At 36.1% G+C, this 17,985-nt stretch overlaps 1 protein-coding gene across 1 annotated transcript; it reads left to right on the forward strand.

The window, feature by feature from the left end:
- Positions 1-10,484: 10,484 nt before the first annotated feature.
- Positions 10,485-16,541, forward strand: LOC110944532 (starch synthase 3, chloroplastic/amyloplastic). The gene is made up of 15 exons (XM_022186198.2): positions 10,485-10,963; positions 11,150-11,222; positions 11,426-12,763; positions 13,011-13,225; positions 13,322-13,592; positions 13,671-13,849; positions 13,920-14,027; positions 14,225-14,334; positions 14,415-14,520; positions 14,742-14,912; positions 15,047-15,175; positions 15,255-15,569; positions 15,666-15,777; positions 15,873-15,996; positions 16,169-16,541. The coding sequence occupies exons 1-15, from the start codon at positions 10,832-10,834 to the stop codon at positions 16,296-16,298; spliced, it is 3,513 nt and encodes a 1,170-aa protein (XP_022041890.1). The 5' UTR covers positions 10,485-10,831; the 3' UTR covers positions 16,299-16,541.
- Positions 16,542-17,985: the final 1,444 nt, after the last annotated feature.

Below are 17,985 nucleotides of genomic sequence, written 5' to 3' on the forward strand. Positions count from 1 at the left end.
ACATGACTCAGGCTCAGTTCACTAACCTGATCAACATGGTGGCTGCAGCTTTCGCAGCTCACCCAGGAGGTAAGCTTGTTGTTTTAGGATGTTTAGATCCTACCGCCACATCGTCTTATCACCTCTAAACCTATTCGTATCGCTCCCACAACAGGTCAGCATGCGCCTGTGCAACCACGTGTCTGTACTTTCAAGACCTTCATGGATTGCAAGCCTCTTCCATTCAATGGCACTGAGGGTGCCATAGGTCTTCTGCACTGGATCGAGAAGGTCGAAGCTGTCTTCGCTGTCTGTGAGTGTCCCCCTGCTAATTGGGTGAAGTTTGCTACTGGTACTCTTGAGGGAAGCGCGCTTTCGTGGTGGAAGGCGCAAATTCAAATGCTTGGTTTGGAGACTGCTAATGCTACTGCATGGGAAGATTTCAAGGATATGATCAAGGAAGAGTATTGTCACAGGGATGACATCCACAAACTCGAGGATGAGTACTATGGTCTCAAGATGGTTGGGTCAGAGATTGAGACCTACACCAAGCTGTCCAACGACTATGCTGCACTTTGCCCAAACATGTCCCGACCCATGTATCGAAGGATCGAATTGTACATCAAAGGCTTAGCCCCAGAAATCAGGAGCCATGTGACCTCGGCCAACCTCACTACCATACAGCCTGTGGTTCGTCTTGCCCACAAACTCACCAAGCAGGCAGTGGAGGAAGGCAGGTTGCCCAAAAGGATCAGTGCTGCGGAATGAACTTCTAGTGATGGCAAACGAAAGTGGGATGGAAATCAGGGGGATATCCGTTTGTTTAATCCTTCATTTCCGTTCTGATGAAGAATCCGTTGAGGAAAATGGATCATCCATTCATTTTTCGATTCTGAAGAATATCCGTTGATGGAAATGAATATCCGTTTGTTTAATCCTTCATTTCCGTTCTGATGAAGAATCCGTTGAGGAAAATGGATCATCCATTCATTTTCGATTCTGAAGAATATCCGTTGATGGAAATGAATATCCGTTTGGTTATCCTTTTCATTTCCGTTCTGATGAAGAATTCGTTGAGGAAAATGGATTATCCATTCATTTTCGCTTCTGAAGAATATCCGTTGAAGGAAATGAATATCCGTTTGGTTATCCTTTTCATTTCCGTTTCTGAGGAAGCATCTGTTGAAAATGACTCCGTCCGTTCATTTTCGTTTCTGAAGAATATCCGTTAAGGAAATGACAGGATTACACCTTACATATCTCTGGTGGTTACTTAACACAACGTCACAGACAGACTCCTACGAATAAATTTCGGGACGAAATTTCCTAAAGTAGGGGAGACTGTGACACCTGTGTCACTGTGACCGTCGAACAAGTGCCAAACCAATGAAATTTTGTGTTTCATATTTGGGATTTGTGAAAATATGTGTATCATTTGCACATATCAATTCTTGTTCGATTTCGGGCTTTAAATCGCTTTCTAGAAGGTTATACGCGATCTGATGCATAAATATAACCAGTTTAATGCAACAAACACTTCGGAATAGTGACATAGGCTTAACATACCTTAAATAACCTTTACATAACTTAGAAATAAGTTTTGGATGGTTTGGTATGCCGAAATCAAGTTTATTCGCTTACAGGGACTAAATTCGACAAACTGCAAAAGTATGCCGATTTGTACTGTAATGAACAATCCGGAACTTGATCATAAGTTAAACATACCATATATAACCTAAACATGGCTTAGAAATAATCTTTGATAGGTTCGGTGTGCGAAAACATGCTTATATGATCTTACAGGGACTAAAAGTGTCAAAAACGGCGTAAGTTTGCATTTTCTCGCATATCTTACGTTCTGACCACATCTGGATATCCAAAATTTTTGTACACACTAAAATATTTTTATTTTAGTGATTGGCATGATAAAATTCCATTTCGTCGCTTAATTTGGACCGTTTTTGCGTTCGTTACGACTTCCGTCGTAATTAACCGAACAACGCGATCGTACGACCAAACGAACCGACATCCAAGATGTTTTTGAGTATGTTTTGAGTTCTCTATACTTTAACTTCATTTTAGAGCCTTGAAATGAGGTTAACGAGGCTTAAACGTGTCAAAAATGAGCCGAAATGCAAGTTTTGCAAGTTCAGGGGCTAAATTGTCATTTTTGAAAGTTGCTGGTCTGCAGGTCCCTTACGGACCGTATGGACATGTGCTTACGGTCCGTAAGCAGTCCCCAGATCAGCAGAATTGCAGAAACACTGAATCTGGTCATTTCCTCTTGTTCCAATGGTTTTGATCAATGGTTTTTCATGCTATGGGCTGGTTTGTGTGGAGAACAAGTCCCCCAATCATTCTTTGACAATTGTATGGCCTAGATCATGCCCTCTTCTCCAAGAAATGAGCCTAACGGTTGCGAAAAACTATATATAGGCCATCCCATTTCACTTGTTCCTTGCTCATTTCTTCTTTCTCTTCTTCACATCTGACTTGGGAGCTCTCTCAAGCATTGGGACTTTGTCTTCTTTGTTGAAAAGATAGCAAGGACCCTTAGTGAGCATTCTTTCATTCTTTTTATGGCTTTTTCCTTATGTAGTGCAGAAAGTCAAACGTTTGGCCAACAGTTTGACTTTCGGTTTTGACCATCAATTGGTCAAGTCAAAGTTCAATTGAACTTTGAAACGTGGTTGTAATCACGATAGTTATAATCCTTCGTGATTATAACCGCTGATTACCACGTTAGCTAGTTGTAGTGTCGAGTCAAAGTTTCGGTCAAAATGCGTTTTAGCACGCATTTTGCCTCGGAACTACTTTAGGGTATCAAAACACTTTGTTTTGATACCAAATCAGTAGGTTGGACATGTTTTGACATGTCTAACTCGACACTATTAGTTTGTGCTTGTTTAGGGTCATAAGTTAAGCGGTCTAAACAACTGCTTATACTTCCGAACCCGACCCGTTTGGTCGATCTTTAGGATCCGACCAAGCTTAGTTAGTGATCATAGTTGCATAGGGAATAACCACTGAGGTTATACCTTATGACCACATAGGATTGGTTAGTCATTTGCTAGTTAGCTTGTATGCCCATAGGAAATGACCAAAACGCCCTTTTGAAGCTAAAATCCGTATTTTGCCTATGTGAACATATTTTTGACATATAATCTGATTTAGTAACATGTTTAGGGATAATTGGGCATGCAAGACTTGGCATAACACATAGTTAACCATCCGAACATAGTTTTACGCTAACGATGCCTTATAGTAGCTTATGTTACCATAATGTGTCGAAACGGGTCAAAAGCACTTAGGTAGACTTTCCAATCAGAATGTAAGGTCTATTAAATCATACCATATGAGTATTAATTACTCATTTGATTTATAGAACCTCATTCTATCCTATCTCCCGATTTAGGTCCGGTTATTTACATAGTTACCTATATAGGGTGCCGTTTGATTCCCTGATCACTCTAGCTTTGCTTGGTTGTTGTTCAAGACTTCTAAGCACCCTCAGGTGAGTACATAGTCCCCTCTTTTACTGTTTTCAAACTGTTTTGGGGTGGAACACATGTGCCTACTTGATACTTTCATGTTTCCCATGTTTTTATATCATATACTTACTATGTTCAATAGTACATTATTAGTACACGATTTCATTATGTTTTGCTATGTATGTTCACTTAACATGCTAGCACATTGATTTCCATATACTACATTTTGTCGCATATGCTCATCCAGCATATGGACACATTGTTTTACATTTTGAACCGTTGTAACCATTTGATCATTTGAACCTTTGTAACCATTTGATCATTTGAACCGTTGTAACCATTTAATCCTGTGAACTGTTTGCAATCATTTGACTATGTAAACCGTTAGTAACCGTTGCTTATGTGAACCGTTTGCAACCGTTGACTAGATGAACCGTTGGACTATGTGAACCGTTTGTGACTACTTGACTATATGAACCATTTGTGACTACTTGACTATGTGAACCAATTGTAACCGTTGATTGACATGAACCGTTTGAAATCAGTTTGAACTGTTGGGTTAGGGAAGTGATTAGGTAACGGGGCGGGTGTAATGTGTTAAAAGCATGGTGGATACGCCGCTGGTACTTCCTATAAATAAGTGCTTTTAACACATTATATATCGTTGCGTTATCTAGATCACTTGGGCAATGGTAAACAAAACAAAGTTGTAATACAAGGTTTTTTCAACAATATATTATACTATTCGAGTTTTTATTCCAAAAACGATTTACAAATCTGGATTTAATTAAACAAATGTTTTGGGGTTAAGAATCATGGCTACGAAGTTTTTTTTTTTATAAATTATAACCAATTTGATTTGAGTTGGTTAATTATGTCGCAATACTATACTTTTCAAAACAGGGTTTTTAAATAAGTATTGCAGCATGCAAACTAGCCATGAGTCTGAAACTCATACAAAACCTATGTACTCGCCGGCATTTTTATGCTGACGTACCTATTTTCACATGTGTTTCAGGTACAATAGTTGATGATGCTTGATGATGATATTGGTGTACTCTCACATAGGAATGGACAAGGCCTTAGTGACTTTAAAACTTGAAAGATAATAGTTGTATTTATCCAATTTGTATCAAAACATTTAGTTCAATAATGAAATAAAACAAAACCGTTTAATCCATGGTTATGAAACAATGATTCTGTTACAACACTCCCCGACGTTTCCGCCACGTTTTGTTGTTTTACGTGGTCGGGGTGTGACATCAACCAAAAACTGATTATTTATATTCATAATTTAATACTATGTAAAAACACATATATTGGAAGACAAAAAAAAAACAAAATTATTGAAATCCCATAAAAAACTTCCTTGCAATCAGATTCGTGGAATATACATTTTTTCCCTACGTTTCGTCTGGATATAATCCCAGCTTCTATAACATGTTTGTAAAGTTAGTAATACGTAATCACGTACCGTTGCATAAACCATTTTGTTGATCAATATTTCGAACCAACATTACAGGTACACCGACTTTAAGGACTAATTGATGATTAGGCAAACCGGATATCATAAGACCATTAAGAGCACCTGAGAAAATTAATTCGTTTAAGCCCTTCCAAACGGTCCACTTCGCCTAGTATTCTATGATGCTCAGTGTATCCATACGAAGTTACCATTTCCTCCTAAAATGCGCTAAAACGGCCAACAACTATCATAAAAACACCACAAACCAAAGTATTATAACCGAAATTAAATAAAAACAATAAAAAAAATTACACAAATCATGACCGCCACCTATTATATTTTATCAGAATGGTAAGCACAACCATCACGGACAACTTCATCGCTTCCCCCAAAAGGCATCATCAAAGGCATTTGAAATTGTTTCTAGTTGAGAACTACAACAGTGGAGCTTTGTCTTATATCGCATTAGCTTAGAAGCCATTACATTTGTTATCAACAACATTCTCCACATCAAATAAATAGTTATGTATCTAGACAATAGAAAAATAGATATCATGTTTTAACTAAAAGTAATTCTATGCATTGGATGCAAACGTACAACTAAAATTAAACACTGAACAGTTATAGAAGTCGAATCTCAAAATTTCAGTTATAAAAGTGAGTAAGCCTCCTATAAGATGTTCTTAAAGTGTTACAAAGAGAGCCAAAAATTCACTCCTAAAATTTATAAAAAAACATCAACAAAATATTAACTACTAACATTGGAGTTATTCAAATGATGATTGATGAACATGATTGAGATAGACTTTTACACTTTCTAAGATCTAAATGTCATGCCCTTTTCAAAGTGACTCGTTTTGACCCAAAACAAAATAACCCTTTTTTAATCGACCCATTCTGATCAAAACAAAAATAAAACTTTTTAATCAACCCGTTCTGACCCGAACCAAAAAAAAAAACCTTTTTTAATCAACTATATAAATAGTCAATTAATTCGCAAAAATCACAAATGAACTAAACATAAAAGTACAGTACATTACCATAATGAGGAATCTGACTAAGACCCCACCTACCTTTCCTTCGTTGTCTAACTCCGGTGATTAAAACCCTTACGACTGAATTATAGAAGCATCCAAACACTTCCTAATAAGAGAAGGTGAACAACATTGAAAATAACGTTCACAAAAATATGTAAATAGAAGATGAAGGAGAAATATAAAAAACAAAAACTGACCTTAATCGATAACTTTGTCGTTCCTAGCTTTAAACATCGGGCGACAGTGAGGTTTGATTTCTGGTTGCTTGAAGCTGAAGCAACGATGGGATGAAGCGTGAAAGTGGGTTTTGTAACTTTGTTACTAACGTGATGATTACATGTTGGTAATTAAGGTCTCGTAGAGACGTGTGTTGATGCAGTGGCTAAAAGAGCATGATGTACACGTATGGAAAACTGCTCATTTCCACTATTCATCAACCTTGGTATATAATATATAGAGTTAAGCAAGCTTTTATGATTAACCAGAATTTCCATGCCAGCACATCTCGATAAAAGCGAAAAACTGTTCATTTCAGCCATAAAATCTATATATAGAGAATTTGTCATTCTTCGTTTCTAACCAAAACGTAAATTGATAATCCATATTTTTTTCCAAATGTTTGCCCAGCTAAATGTTTGCCCAGCTAATGAAATATGCAGAACAACTGAATCTAACTTTTATGCAAATACAAGATGACAAATAAATCACAGATTCTTAATGGATCTTTAAAAAAACACGAATAGGAATCCTAAAATAACTCACAGGTGGTTATGAGAATATTTATCATTTAATTGAATTATTGAGTAAATTACTTGTTTATCCTTTTAAATTAATATAACTCAAGGACACATGTCAGTTCTACAGTATTTCTCACTTAAATCCCTTTCTACAGGATCCCCAATCTATATGCATATAGTGTATGGGGAAGGTTCATTTGAGAAGAAATTTAATGTGAGAAGAAAAAGAAGAAAAAGGCATATTAGTAAAATGTTATTTCATTTATAACTCATATCATTAATTTTTCTCTCTTTAATTAATTAGTCAACTAATTATTAATTATCCCACATATAATCTACAAAACCTACACATATCAAAATTTTCCTGCATATACCCTACACATTATAGAATTTTATCATACACATTCGAAATTTATCCTACACACCTCGAAATATATCCTACACAACTCATAATTTATCCTACCCAACTAGTAATTTATTCTACACTTTAAATTAAGTTTTTTTTTAATTTGAAAAAAGTATATATATTTTGAAAAGGGGTTACAAATTTAATTAGCTAGTTATTAAAGGGGAAGAATACAAATTAATGATTTATGTAAGTTTACCAATATACCCTTATATTAAAATTAAATACAAATATTAAATGAAGTAAAATAAAGCATTCTTATTGGTTGAAACTTCTTCTTCTTTCTTCTTACAAAAAATTTCTTCTCATTTGAACCCTCCACTATAGTGTATAGACCATATTTTTAAAAAATAAATTATAAACATATAAAAATTTAATTAAATTTAATCAATTTATAAAATAAATATTAAATGGTTATAGCAGGTTTAACAATTTTCAAACATATTAATTAACGTGGCTGCATGTAAAGGGAGGCAATTTGGTACATTGATATTTTTTCACACAAAATAGTCACATGTTATATACCTTTCGTGTACCGTATAGAATATTCTAAGCAAGTCATAGGAAACAATATTTCGTGAAGATAAAATGGAAAAATCAAGTGTATTTCCACCGTCCAAATAAAATAATGTGATTACAAAAATATATCCCCCAACTATCAACTACTATGTAGATATTGCTAAATAGTTATTTTTCTCACACTTTTAACAAAGTTTACAAAGTATCACCAAGTAAATATGTCTTGTTTAAAGCATTGAATTTTCAGTTACGTGTCATTATTATCATTTCACATTTTTCAGTTTTAACTTTTCTACCATACTTTTTTTTAACGAAAACTATCATACACCAATAATTCTTAAATAGTCTTTTTGTTCAGGTTTGAATTTGAGTCCTCGCTTTTAAGGGACAAGTACCTTTAGGAAGTGAGCTATCCTACATTTACTCTACCATATATTTATATTATACGAATTAGATAAAATATGAATATATTTATATTATACACATAAGATAAAATATGAATATATCTATTTAAGGGAAAATAAATGTCGCAAGGGATATGACGTAGTGTGAGGTGTCTATTTAAAAAAAAAATAGATGTGAAGAGTTTAAATCCTGCAAGATGCATGTATTAGACCATTGGGTGTGGGGTGTTGGTTGGGGTAGGGGATTCCAGTCAACGCTGGCTAAAACACACCGAGCTAGCGTTTGTCACGGCGTTGCTCTGCTGGCGTGACTTTGAAGCCTGGCGTTGGGCGAGGGGAGATGTGAGGTGGCTGGCTTGGATTGGTTGGTGATAGATGACCGTTTGGGCTAGCCGTTTGGTCTAGCCGTTGGGGATAGCGGTTTTGTCAATGTTTTAAAAACCGGTACTTTAATCGTACCGGGTTAGACTTAGAAATGATTTAACCAGTTGAATTGAGTTGTACCGGGCAATTCAACAGTGTTGACTAATTAACTCTATGAATTCATAAAATATAATTTCAACTCAAAAAATAATCCAAAACTATATCATTTCATAATAAAAAACACTCCAAAAGTTAATCCACAATCAAAAAATTATCCAAAAGTTCACGATTAAATACATATTATATAGTTATTAGCAAACAATGTAACAATTAACAACATGAATGATTGAACAAAAGTCAAAAGAAGGTAAACCTGGATGATCGTTTGAAACTTAATCTGAAAAACCCAATGATTCTATCTTTGAGTAAAAAAGAAGTTTGATTGATGTGGATTGTCAATTGTGGACGCTAAATTTTACACTTTAACTAAAAAAGTAAATAGTCACCTTCTTTAGGCATTTAAAAATTAAAAGTTCAAAATTTTGATATTTGACCCGATATGAACCGGTACTGGTATGCCGGTTTAAACCGGTATAACCCAATTTTCTGGTGGTACAACTTTTTTGCCGTTTGCTTAGTTTACCAGTATGATTCGTGCCGGCCAAGCATCCGGTTCAACCGGCCGGTTTAAACCGGTTTTTAAAACATTGGGTTTTGTTAAGTAAAAATCAAATTTAAAAAAAAAATTACAATTTTTTACCTATAAATACCGATCCCAAACTTCATTTTATCCACACCAAATAACAAATCTTCTTCAACCAAACGCACATCAAATAACAAATCTTCAACCAAACCCACACAAAAAAATGGACAGAGGAGGAGGAAATCGCACTTGTGACATCGATTGTCGATGCACAACGTACACTACAACGCGGTCAAACCGAGTATTGGGGACAGGCTTTTCAGCAATACCAACAACACGCTGGGAACGCGCGTCTCTATTTAAACGCGTGCAAACACAAGCGGCATGAACTCAAACCGAAGTTGGATCGGTTTAAAGTTTGCTTTGACCGTGTCCCTGCGGACAACTTGACCCACGACGATCGAGTGGAGATCGCGAAGATCGAGTATCGGCACGATGGGAATAAGTATATAAGTTTTTAAATTTTTTAGGATTTAATATAATTTTTTTAATTAATATAAGTTTGTGTTTTTATTATATAAATGTCAACTATATAAAAAAATTCACATGTCACCCCACGCCGGCCTAGTCATGTCGCTTCCACATCCCACTTCTTTTGGGGTGGTCTGGTGGAGTCCACACTTGCCATATGTCGAGCAATGCCCCCAACCCAAGCCCCCCACACCCCACGGTTTTAGAGTATTTAGAAGAAGATTAGCTTATCATTTATAAAAAAAAAAGAAGAAAATACTTTTTAGTGATATTTTGTAACTGCAAATATCTTAAAAATATCGAACGCTGTTTTTAAATAATTTATAATTAACATATCAGGATTATGAAATAACTTGTAACTTGTTGTCTAATATAGTAAAGCCATTTGAGTTTTTCTTTTGTTTATACAAGAACGCCAAACACAACCTTTGTTCTTAGTTGATGGAGAACACTATATATTAAACCGTAACAAGTACACATTTTTGCTACAAGAACTATTCTTACAAGGGCAGTGTGTTAGCAGAGTTAGCACGGGCTACCCTTTAATCCCGTCTCTGTAGTGTAAATAAATGTATCTCTCAACTTCGTCTCCCTAGTGTAAAACACCCATCAAATTCGTCTCTGTTATACAAAGAATACCTCTATTCCAAGAAAAAATAAATTGGGATGCCACTGAATTTTTTGGCTAGATCCGCCGCTGGGTTGGTCCTCATTCCTCATGATGATATCTAAAATGTTGAAATCATTAAATTGGTAAAACTGGCCGATCTGACCGACTAACATAACCCAACCCGGTCTGTTTGGATTTTCTTTCCCGAAACCAAAGTGGGCACCCAGCCAAATATTTTTTTTATTTTTTATCAAAACCGACCGAACCGCTCTTATACATTGAGTTTATGTTTTCGAAATAAGAATTGCAAGCGCAAAACAAAACAACAGTTGGACTAAAAGTGTTAGTTAGCAAATACTACAAGTATAACAGTGTAATTTACACTAAAATAAAGGAAGAAACTTTCAAAATCACATGCATTTGCAGCACCCTTGAGGCCCAGATTTTGCTGCTATCACACAGGAACCAAAACATAATCTTGTAGTCTTACTAGACCACTTCTTTCTCCTTCAGTTTCTCCAATAACCCCATCAATCCCAATTATCAAACATTCATGCCCTAAAACTGACCCACATCAAAAGCTGTAATCTTGAGGTGAAATAGTGATCAAGATTCAAGAACAGTGAAGAAGGTGGCCAGCCCAGCCATGGAAGCATCATCTTTACAGGTTAATTCACCTGTGTGTTGTGGAAGAATTGCTTTAAGAGACAAAACCCTTGTAAAGATTAAACCTTTTATTGGGTCTCACCCTTCAAGAAGAACTAATTTGTGTTCTAAGGTAATCTTTGATTGATTTCTTTAATGGGTTTTGATGATTTCTTGTTATGTGCTGTAATCATGTAATGTTGCTTTGTGGGTTTGGTTTTTGTGATGAAATGTTTGTGAATTGTATATGTTTGGAGCGAATTTGGGTGGGTTGATGGCTGATGTGTTTTAGGGTTTTGTGCTTTGTGATTGATTGTAGTTTACGCAATCGTGTTCGTGGTACAAATATTCGGTGATTGCTGGGTTTTCGAGGCAGATCATTGCAAGTTCAGGTTAGTCGTCGAGCTTCGGTTTATATATCCATTATTTATTTAGGTTTTAGTGGTGAATTTATTGGAATGGTGGGTGTTTGGATGGTGTTGAGTATTTGAATAATTGTTGATTATATGGAAAAAATCAACTAATAACTTTCGGACCGCACATCCAAACGCCCCCTAATTTATTTCAAATGATTTGTTAACTGTGCATTTTATAGACTTCTCAAGAAGAAGGCGGTATAAAGTGTCAACGCCAAGGGCAAACGACTCTGCACCAAAAGGATTTAAGCCTAAACTGAACAGCCCGAGAAAAGATCAGAAACCAATTGAAGGGAAAGAAGGTCCGAACCCTTCTATCTCAACTGAGGTTGTGAATCCCACCATAAAAGAAAGTAAAACCGAAGTCAAAGTTGAGAAAGTTCCCGAGTTAAGTCAACGGGCAGAAAATGTAAATATTGATGTTTTGGATGCAATTAGTGTATCGGGATCACAAAAATCGAAACTAGAGGCGATCACTAATGGTGATAATCAGATTGAAACATTAAGCAGCGGAAATGATGATGACGGTAAATACGATGATCATGATCATGATAATGGTGATGATGATGATGATGATGATGAGGAAGCTTCTAGAATGTTGAAGCTAGAAATGGAAGCAAAACTACTAAAACAGAAAGTGGAAGAACAAGAAAGAATAATTAAACAGAAAATGGAAGACGAAGAAAAGTTACGTAAACAGAAAATGGAAGAAGAATTGCGAAAGAAAGAGATGGAAGCAAAATTAAGAATTCAAGAACTCAAATCTATCGCTACTGAGACGCTTGTTAAAGGCGAAAAAATATTTTATTATCCAAAGATTGTGACACCTGATCAAGATATAGAAATCTTTCTAAACAGAACCATTTCGAGTTTATACGAAGCATCCGAAATCTTGATAATGGGAGCGTTTAACGACTGGCGATACAAATCTTTCACTGTCAAATTGGAAAAAACAAATTTTGGCATGGATTGGTGGTCTTGTCGAATTCATGTTCCGAAAGAAGCGTATATGATAAACTTCGTGTTTTTTAACGGGAAAGATGTATACGAAAACAATGAAATGAAAGATTTTTGTATTGACGTGGAGGGCGGAATGGATGTTTATGAATTTGAAGAACTTATGCTCGAGGAAAAACGAAGAGAACTTGAAAGACTTGCGAAAGAAGAATACGAGAGAGAGAAAGAAGCGGAAGAACAAAGACGGATCGAGGAAGAAAAGGCGGCTAGTGAAGCGGATAGATTGCAAGCGAAAAATGAAGCGGAAAGAAGAAGGGGGATACTTGAAGAACAATTACAAAAGGCGGTGAAGAATGATGATAATGTATGGTATATAGAACCTAGTGAGTTTAAAGAGGAAGATATGGTTAGATTATATTATAATAAGGGTGTGGGCCCGCTTGCAAATGCTAAAGATGTATGGATTCATGGAGGGTATAACAACTGGAAAGATGGATTGTCGATTGTTGAGAAGCTTGAGAAACTTGAGGGAAAAGTTGGCGATTGGTGGTATGCTAACGGTATGCAACGATATCTATTATCGTATTCTTGTTATAATTAATATGCATGTTTTGTGTTTTTATTATAGGCCCCCATTTTAATTCATTTACCTATAACATGTCAAACGGGTAAAAGTAAAGCTTGAAGGGAAACGGGTCGAAAGTCGCCCAAAGTGTATTTTTACTTCTTAAAACCTCTTTGATCATTTTATTGAAAAACAAATTAGATTATTGTTGTATTAATATATTTTTTTGTAAATACTGACAGTTGTTGTCCCCAACCGCTCACTTGTCTTGGATTGGGTTTTCGCTGATGGTCCACCTCAGCATTCCACCATGTACGATAACAATAACCGCAAAGATTTCCATGCAATTGTCCCCATATCCATTCCACAAGATCTCTTTTGGGCCGAGGAAGAACACGAGATTTACAAGAAACTTCAAACTGAGAGACGGATAAGAGAAGAAGAAATCCGTGCTAAGGTTATTAAATTATATAAAATATAAAATATCCGTATTTTCATATAGTTATTTTATTATTTACTAATTATGTATATTTTTGTGTCTTCTCATTTATAGGCCGAAAAAACAGCACGCATGAAAGCAGAAACAAAAGAAAGAACAATGAAAACATTTTTGTTGTCGCAAAAGAACATAGTCTACACGGACCCGCTTGAGGTCCAAGCTGGCGGCCTTGTGACAGTTCTATACAATCCCGCAAATACGGTTTTAAACGGGAAGCCTGAAGTATGGTTTAGATGCTCTTTTAACCGTTGGACACATCGCATGGGTCTATTGCCGCCTCAGAAAATGTTGCCTGCAGATAACGGGACACATGTCAAAACCTCCGGTAAAAACAGATAATTGATCAATATGTATCACTTTGTGTAAAACATGACGTTTTTTTTTTTTATATATTGTGATGCAGTTAAGGTGCCACTAGATGCATATGTGATGGATTTTGTATTCTCTGAGAAGGAAACCGATGATGGCGTTTTCGATAATAAAAATGGTATGGATTACCATTTACCTGTGTCTGGTGGAATTGCAAAAGAACCCCCTATGCATATTGTGCACATTTCTGTTGAAATGGCTCCCATTGCAAAGGTAATATCTTGAAGTGTATTTTCGTAATTAAACGTGTGCACACCGCTCATCGTGTGTTTGCGTTTTGCAGGTGGGAGGCCTTGGTGATGTGGTCACCAGTCTTTCTCGTGCTGTTCAGGATTTAAACCACAACGTCGATATTATTCTTCCAAAGTATGATTGCTTGAATCTTAGCAATGTAAGCTCCTTGGCTGTTTGTTTGGTTCTTTTAAGTTTTCATCACAATTATGATTCTTAAAAACATATATTATCGGGTCGAGTTTGGTTGGCCCACCAACATTTTTTTGTTAAATTCTTTAAAATTTAGGAATAATCGATATATGGAATACGATTACAAAAACTATACTTGTTTTTCTTACTACTTTTCCCGTATAGGTGAAGGACTTAGGTTTCCATAGGAGCTACTCATGGGGTGGGACCGAAATAAAAGTTTGGTTTGGGAAAGTCGAAGGACTTTCGGTCTACTTTTTGGAGCCCCAAAACGGGTAAAATATTATTTTGTCTAATTTTTTTTTATGGGAAATATAAAACCGGATGTATATAAATTTTTATTTGTATGTAACAGACTGTTCTGGAAAGGATGCATTTATGGTTGCAATAATGACGGGGAAAGATTCGGGTTTTTCTGTCATGCCGCCCTTGAATTCCTTCTTCAAAGTGGTTTTCATCCTGTAAGCTTTAGGTGTAAATGATATGGAATGATTTTATTCACACATGACATACAAACTTATCAATTTGGTTGGATAACGTTTATAAATAAAAATAAAAGATAATCTTAGTATTTAGCGATTTTTGTCCAGATCACGATTTTAATTAACACGCTAATTAAGAAACGGACAAAAGTTACTTTTTACACTGTTTGTAAAGAGTGTCGTTATCTACTGTTTTGCAGGATGTGATTCATTGTCATGACTGGTCTAGTGCACCCGTTGCGTGGTTATTCAAAGAGAATTATACACATTATGGTTTGAGTAAAGCACGAATTGTCTTCACAATTCATAATCTTGAATTTGGGGCCCCACTAATTGGGAAAGCCATGCAGTATGCTGACAAGGCTACGACGGTAAATCTTCATAAGTTTTTTCTCTTTAGTTCTTCATTCGTTATTTAATAACTATATTTATGTCAACAAAGATGGCTAGTAGTTATTGCATAAATATATGGGTTGTGTTCGGGTTCATGGGATACTTTGCGCAGGTATCTCCAACTTATTCACGGGAGGTTTCTGGAAATCCCGTGATTGCCCCTCATTTGTACAAGTTTCATGGGATACTTAACGGCATTGACCCGGATATATGGGACCCATTTAACGACAAGTTCCTTCCTGTGAGTAGCTTACAATCGTAATCTTATATTTTTTGTTATTATATTGTTTAATATCTAGAGACCTTATTAAATTTGTTAGGTATCTTACACTTCGGAAAACGTGGTCGAAGGCAAAAAAGCAGCCAAGGAAGCCTTGCAACAACGAGTGGGTCTAAAAAGGGCTGATCTACCATTAATCGGAATCATCACCCGTTTGACTCATCAAAAGGGAATCCACCTAATCAAGCACGCCATCTGGCGGGCCCTAGACCGTGGCAGTCAGGTTGTGTTGCTGGGCTCGGCTCCCGATCCTCGCATCCAAAATGACTTTGTTAATTTAGCAAGCCAACTACATTCTACACATCACGACCGGGCCCGCCTATGTTTGACCTACGATGAACCTCTATCCCACTTGGTATATGCTATAGTTTTTGACGTTTTCGGCTTCTATCTAATTGCTGTTTTGTTTATATATGTTGACTTTTTGACCGGTTGTTTTATATCGTTGTAGATATATGCTGCTTCTGATTTCATTTTAGTCCCCTCAATATTCGAGCCTTGTGGGCTAACGCAACTCACGGCTATGAGATATGGATCAATACCTATTGTTCGCAAAACCGGAGGTATCATACGATCATTATTGGTTGTATATTTGTATATTAACAGTTTGACTTATTGAGTCAAATATTAACTAGTTCTTTTTTAACGTTGTTTGCAGGACTTTATGATACCGTATTTGATGTGGAACATGATAAAGAGAGAGCACAATCACAAGGGCTTGTACCAAACGGATTTAATTTTGAAGGAGCCGATGCTGCTGGTGTCGATTATGCAGTCAACAGGTAAATGATACAATTCTATTAAACTGTTTTATGCAAACTGGGCGGGTCAGTTACGTGTCAAAACGGGACGCGTTGGTCCAAAATACTTGTTGTCCAAAGTTCTTAGGTTTTTAGTTTCTTTTTATTATTACATGATTTTTATGTTTAATCGTGTATTTGTTTTTCTGCACAGAGCAATTTCGGCATGGTATGAAAGTCGGGATTGGTTCAATACATTATGCAAAGTGGTGATGGAGCAAGATTGGTCATGGAACCGACCAGCTCTTGATTATCTGGAGCTCTATCATGCGGCTCGAAAGTGAAGAAAACTGCGGTTGATTAGATTAAATAAGTAACAGACAGCCGGCCGTGGAAGAATTTGTACAGGTCTTTTTCTTCTACGGTTATGATCCTCAAGATGATAGGGTTGTGTTTGTTGGTCAGTTTTAGAATGGTGTGTGACATTGATAGTGTTTTTTAGAAGCCTCTCTAGTTTATTTTTAAATAATAGTTGTTATTGTTTCTGTTCTTATTTTCTTTTGAATATGTACCAATTTCCAGTCTCATTTCTGTTCTTATTTTTTTGGTTTTTGGCTGTAACATGCCCGTTACCTTTATTGTGAAAGTCTCCAAATTCTTCTAATCATTGGTCTTTGGAGATTGAAAGCAAATAGGAAAAAAATAAGTGTGACATATGAATCTGCATGGCTGGCCCTGGGGGTGGAGAGGGAGGCCCACCGGTCAGGGTCCGATATTTCGAGGGCATATTTCTTTATGAAAAAAACCCGATATGTATATGTAAAATATTTTTTTAATAGGGTAACACCAACATAGGTCCCCTTACAAAACTATTCTTATGGTTTAGATTAGTTATTAACCCCTTTGGCATTAGGTTTAGACCTTTAAGGAGCCTAATACCCAATTTCGTTAAGTCCTAATGGTATATTTTTTCGAGCTCGAACATGGTACACGAATTCTCATGGCCGAATCTGCTAACAAAATACCCTGTAATGTGTAATTGATATCGCATAGTTGTGTCGTCAAGCAACTTCACAAATGGCTATGCCCTTGGACATAGTCGCACCTTCATATTCTTCCACACGGACTTTCTCATTGGATCCACTTAGGTGGTGTTCATGTAAAAAGTGCCACAATTTTATGCCTTTTATTTAACTAGTTAATTTCTACGCGCGTTGGAACGGTGTCGAAACGTAAAGTAACTTGAATTTATACTATATAATGAAAACATATTATATTTGACCTGACTCGTTTACGAACAAAATTTACGTCAAAACATAGACTAACTGAAAACGTACTTAAATATAAGCACGGAAACGTATTATATTTGACCCAACTTATTTGCAAAAGAAATTTATGTCAAAGCGTAAACTAACATGAATTTATACTGACACGTACATAAAAATAAGTACGTAAGAAAATAATATTGTTTAAGTTAATGATGGTAGGGGCTTTATGATGGCGTCGAAATGTAAAGTAAATCGAATTATACCATATAATAAAAATGTATTATAGTTTACCTGACTCGTTTTCGAACATAATCTATGTCAAAACGTAGACTAAAAGTTACATAAATGATAGCGTATAATTAAGCATAGATTGTGCATAGTCAACTATAGCATTGATTGTAATTATTCTCAGCATTATTAGGAGATTTGTATTGTATTATATATAGTGGGTAATATCAATGAAAGGGGACAGCCCAATTATTACATCCTTACATGGTATCAACCCTAACCGATCCTCTCCTCCATAATCCCCTTCCCCTGTAGCGCCACCCCCTCCTGTCTTCATCCTTTTCAGTTTCTTTTTTTTTTCAGCTTCTTCCCCTCTCCTCTCCCCATGGAATCCAAACTTCACTCTGCCATGACTATTTGTAACATCAAAAATTTCATCCTATCACTCTAGAAATCGAAACTGACCACTACACAACCTGGGCAGAATTGATCAATATGATGGTATCTCAACCATTCTTCAAAACTGAGATCCACT

This window comes from Helianthus annuus, chromosome 1 (assembly GCF_002127325.2).
Source record: "Helianthus annuus cultivar XRQ/B chromosome 1, HanXRQr2.0-SUNRISE, whole genome shotgun sequence".
Lineage (NCBI taxonomy): Eukaryota > Viridiplantae > Streptophyta > Magnoliopsida > Asterales > Asteraceae > Helianthus > Helianthus annuus.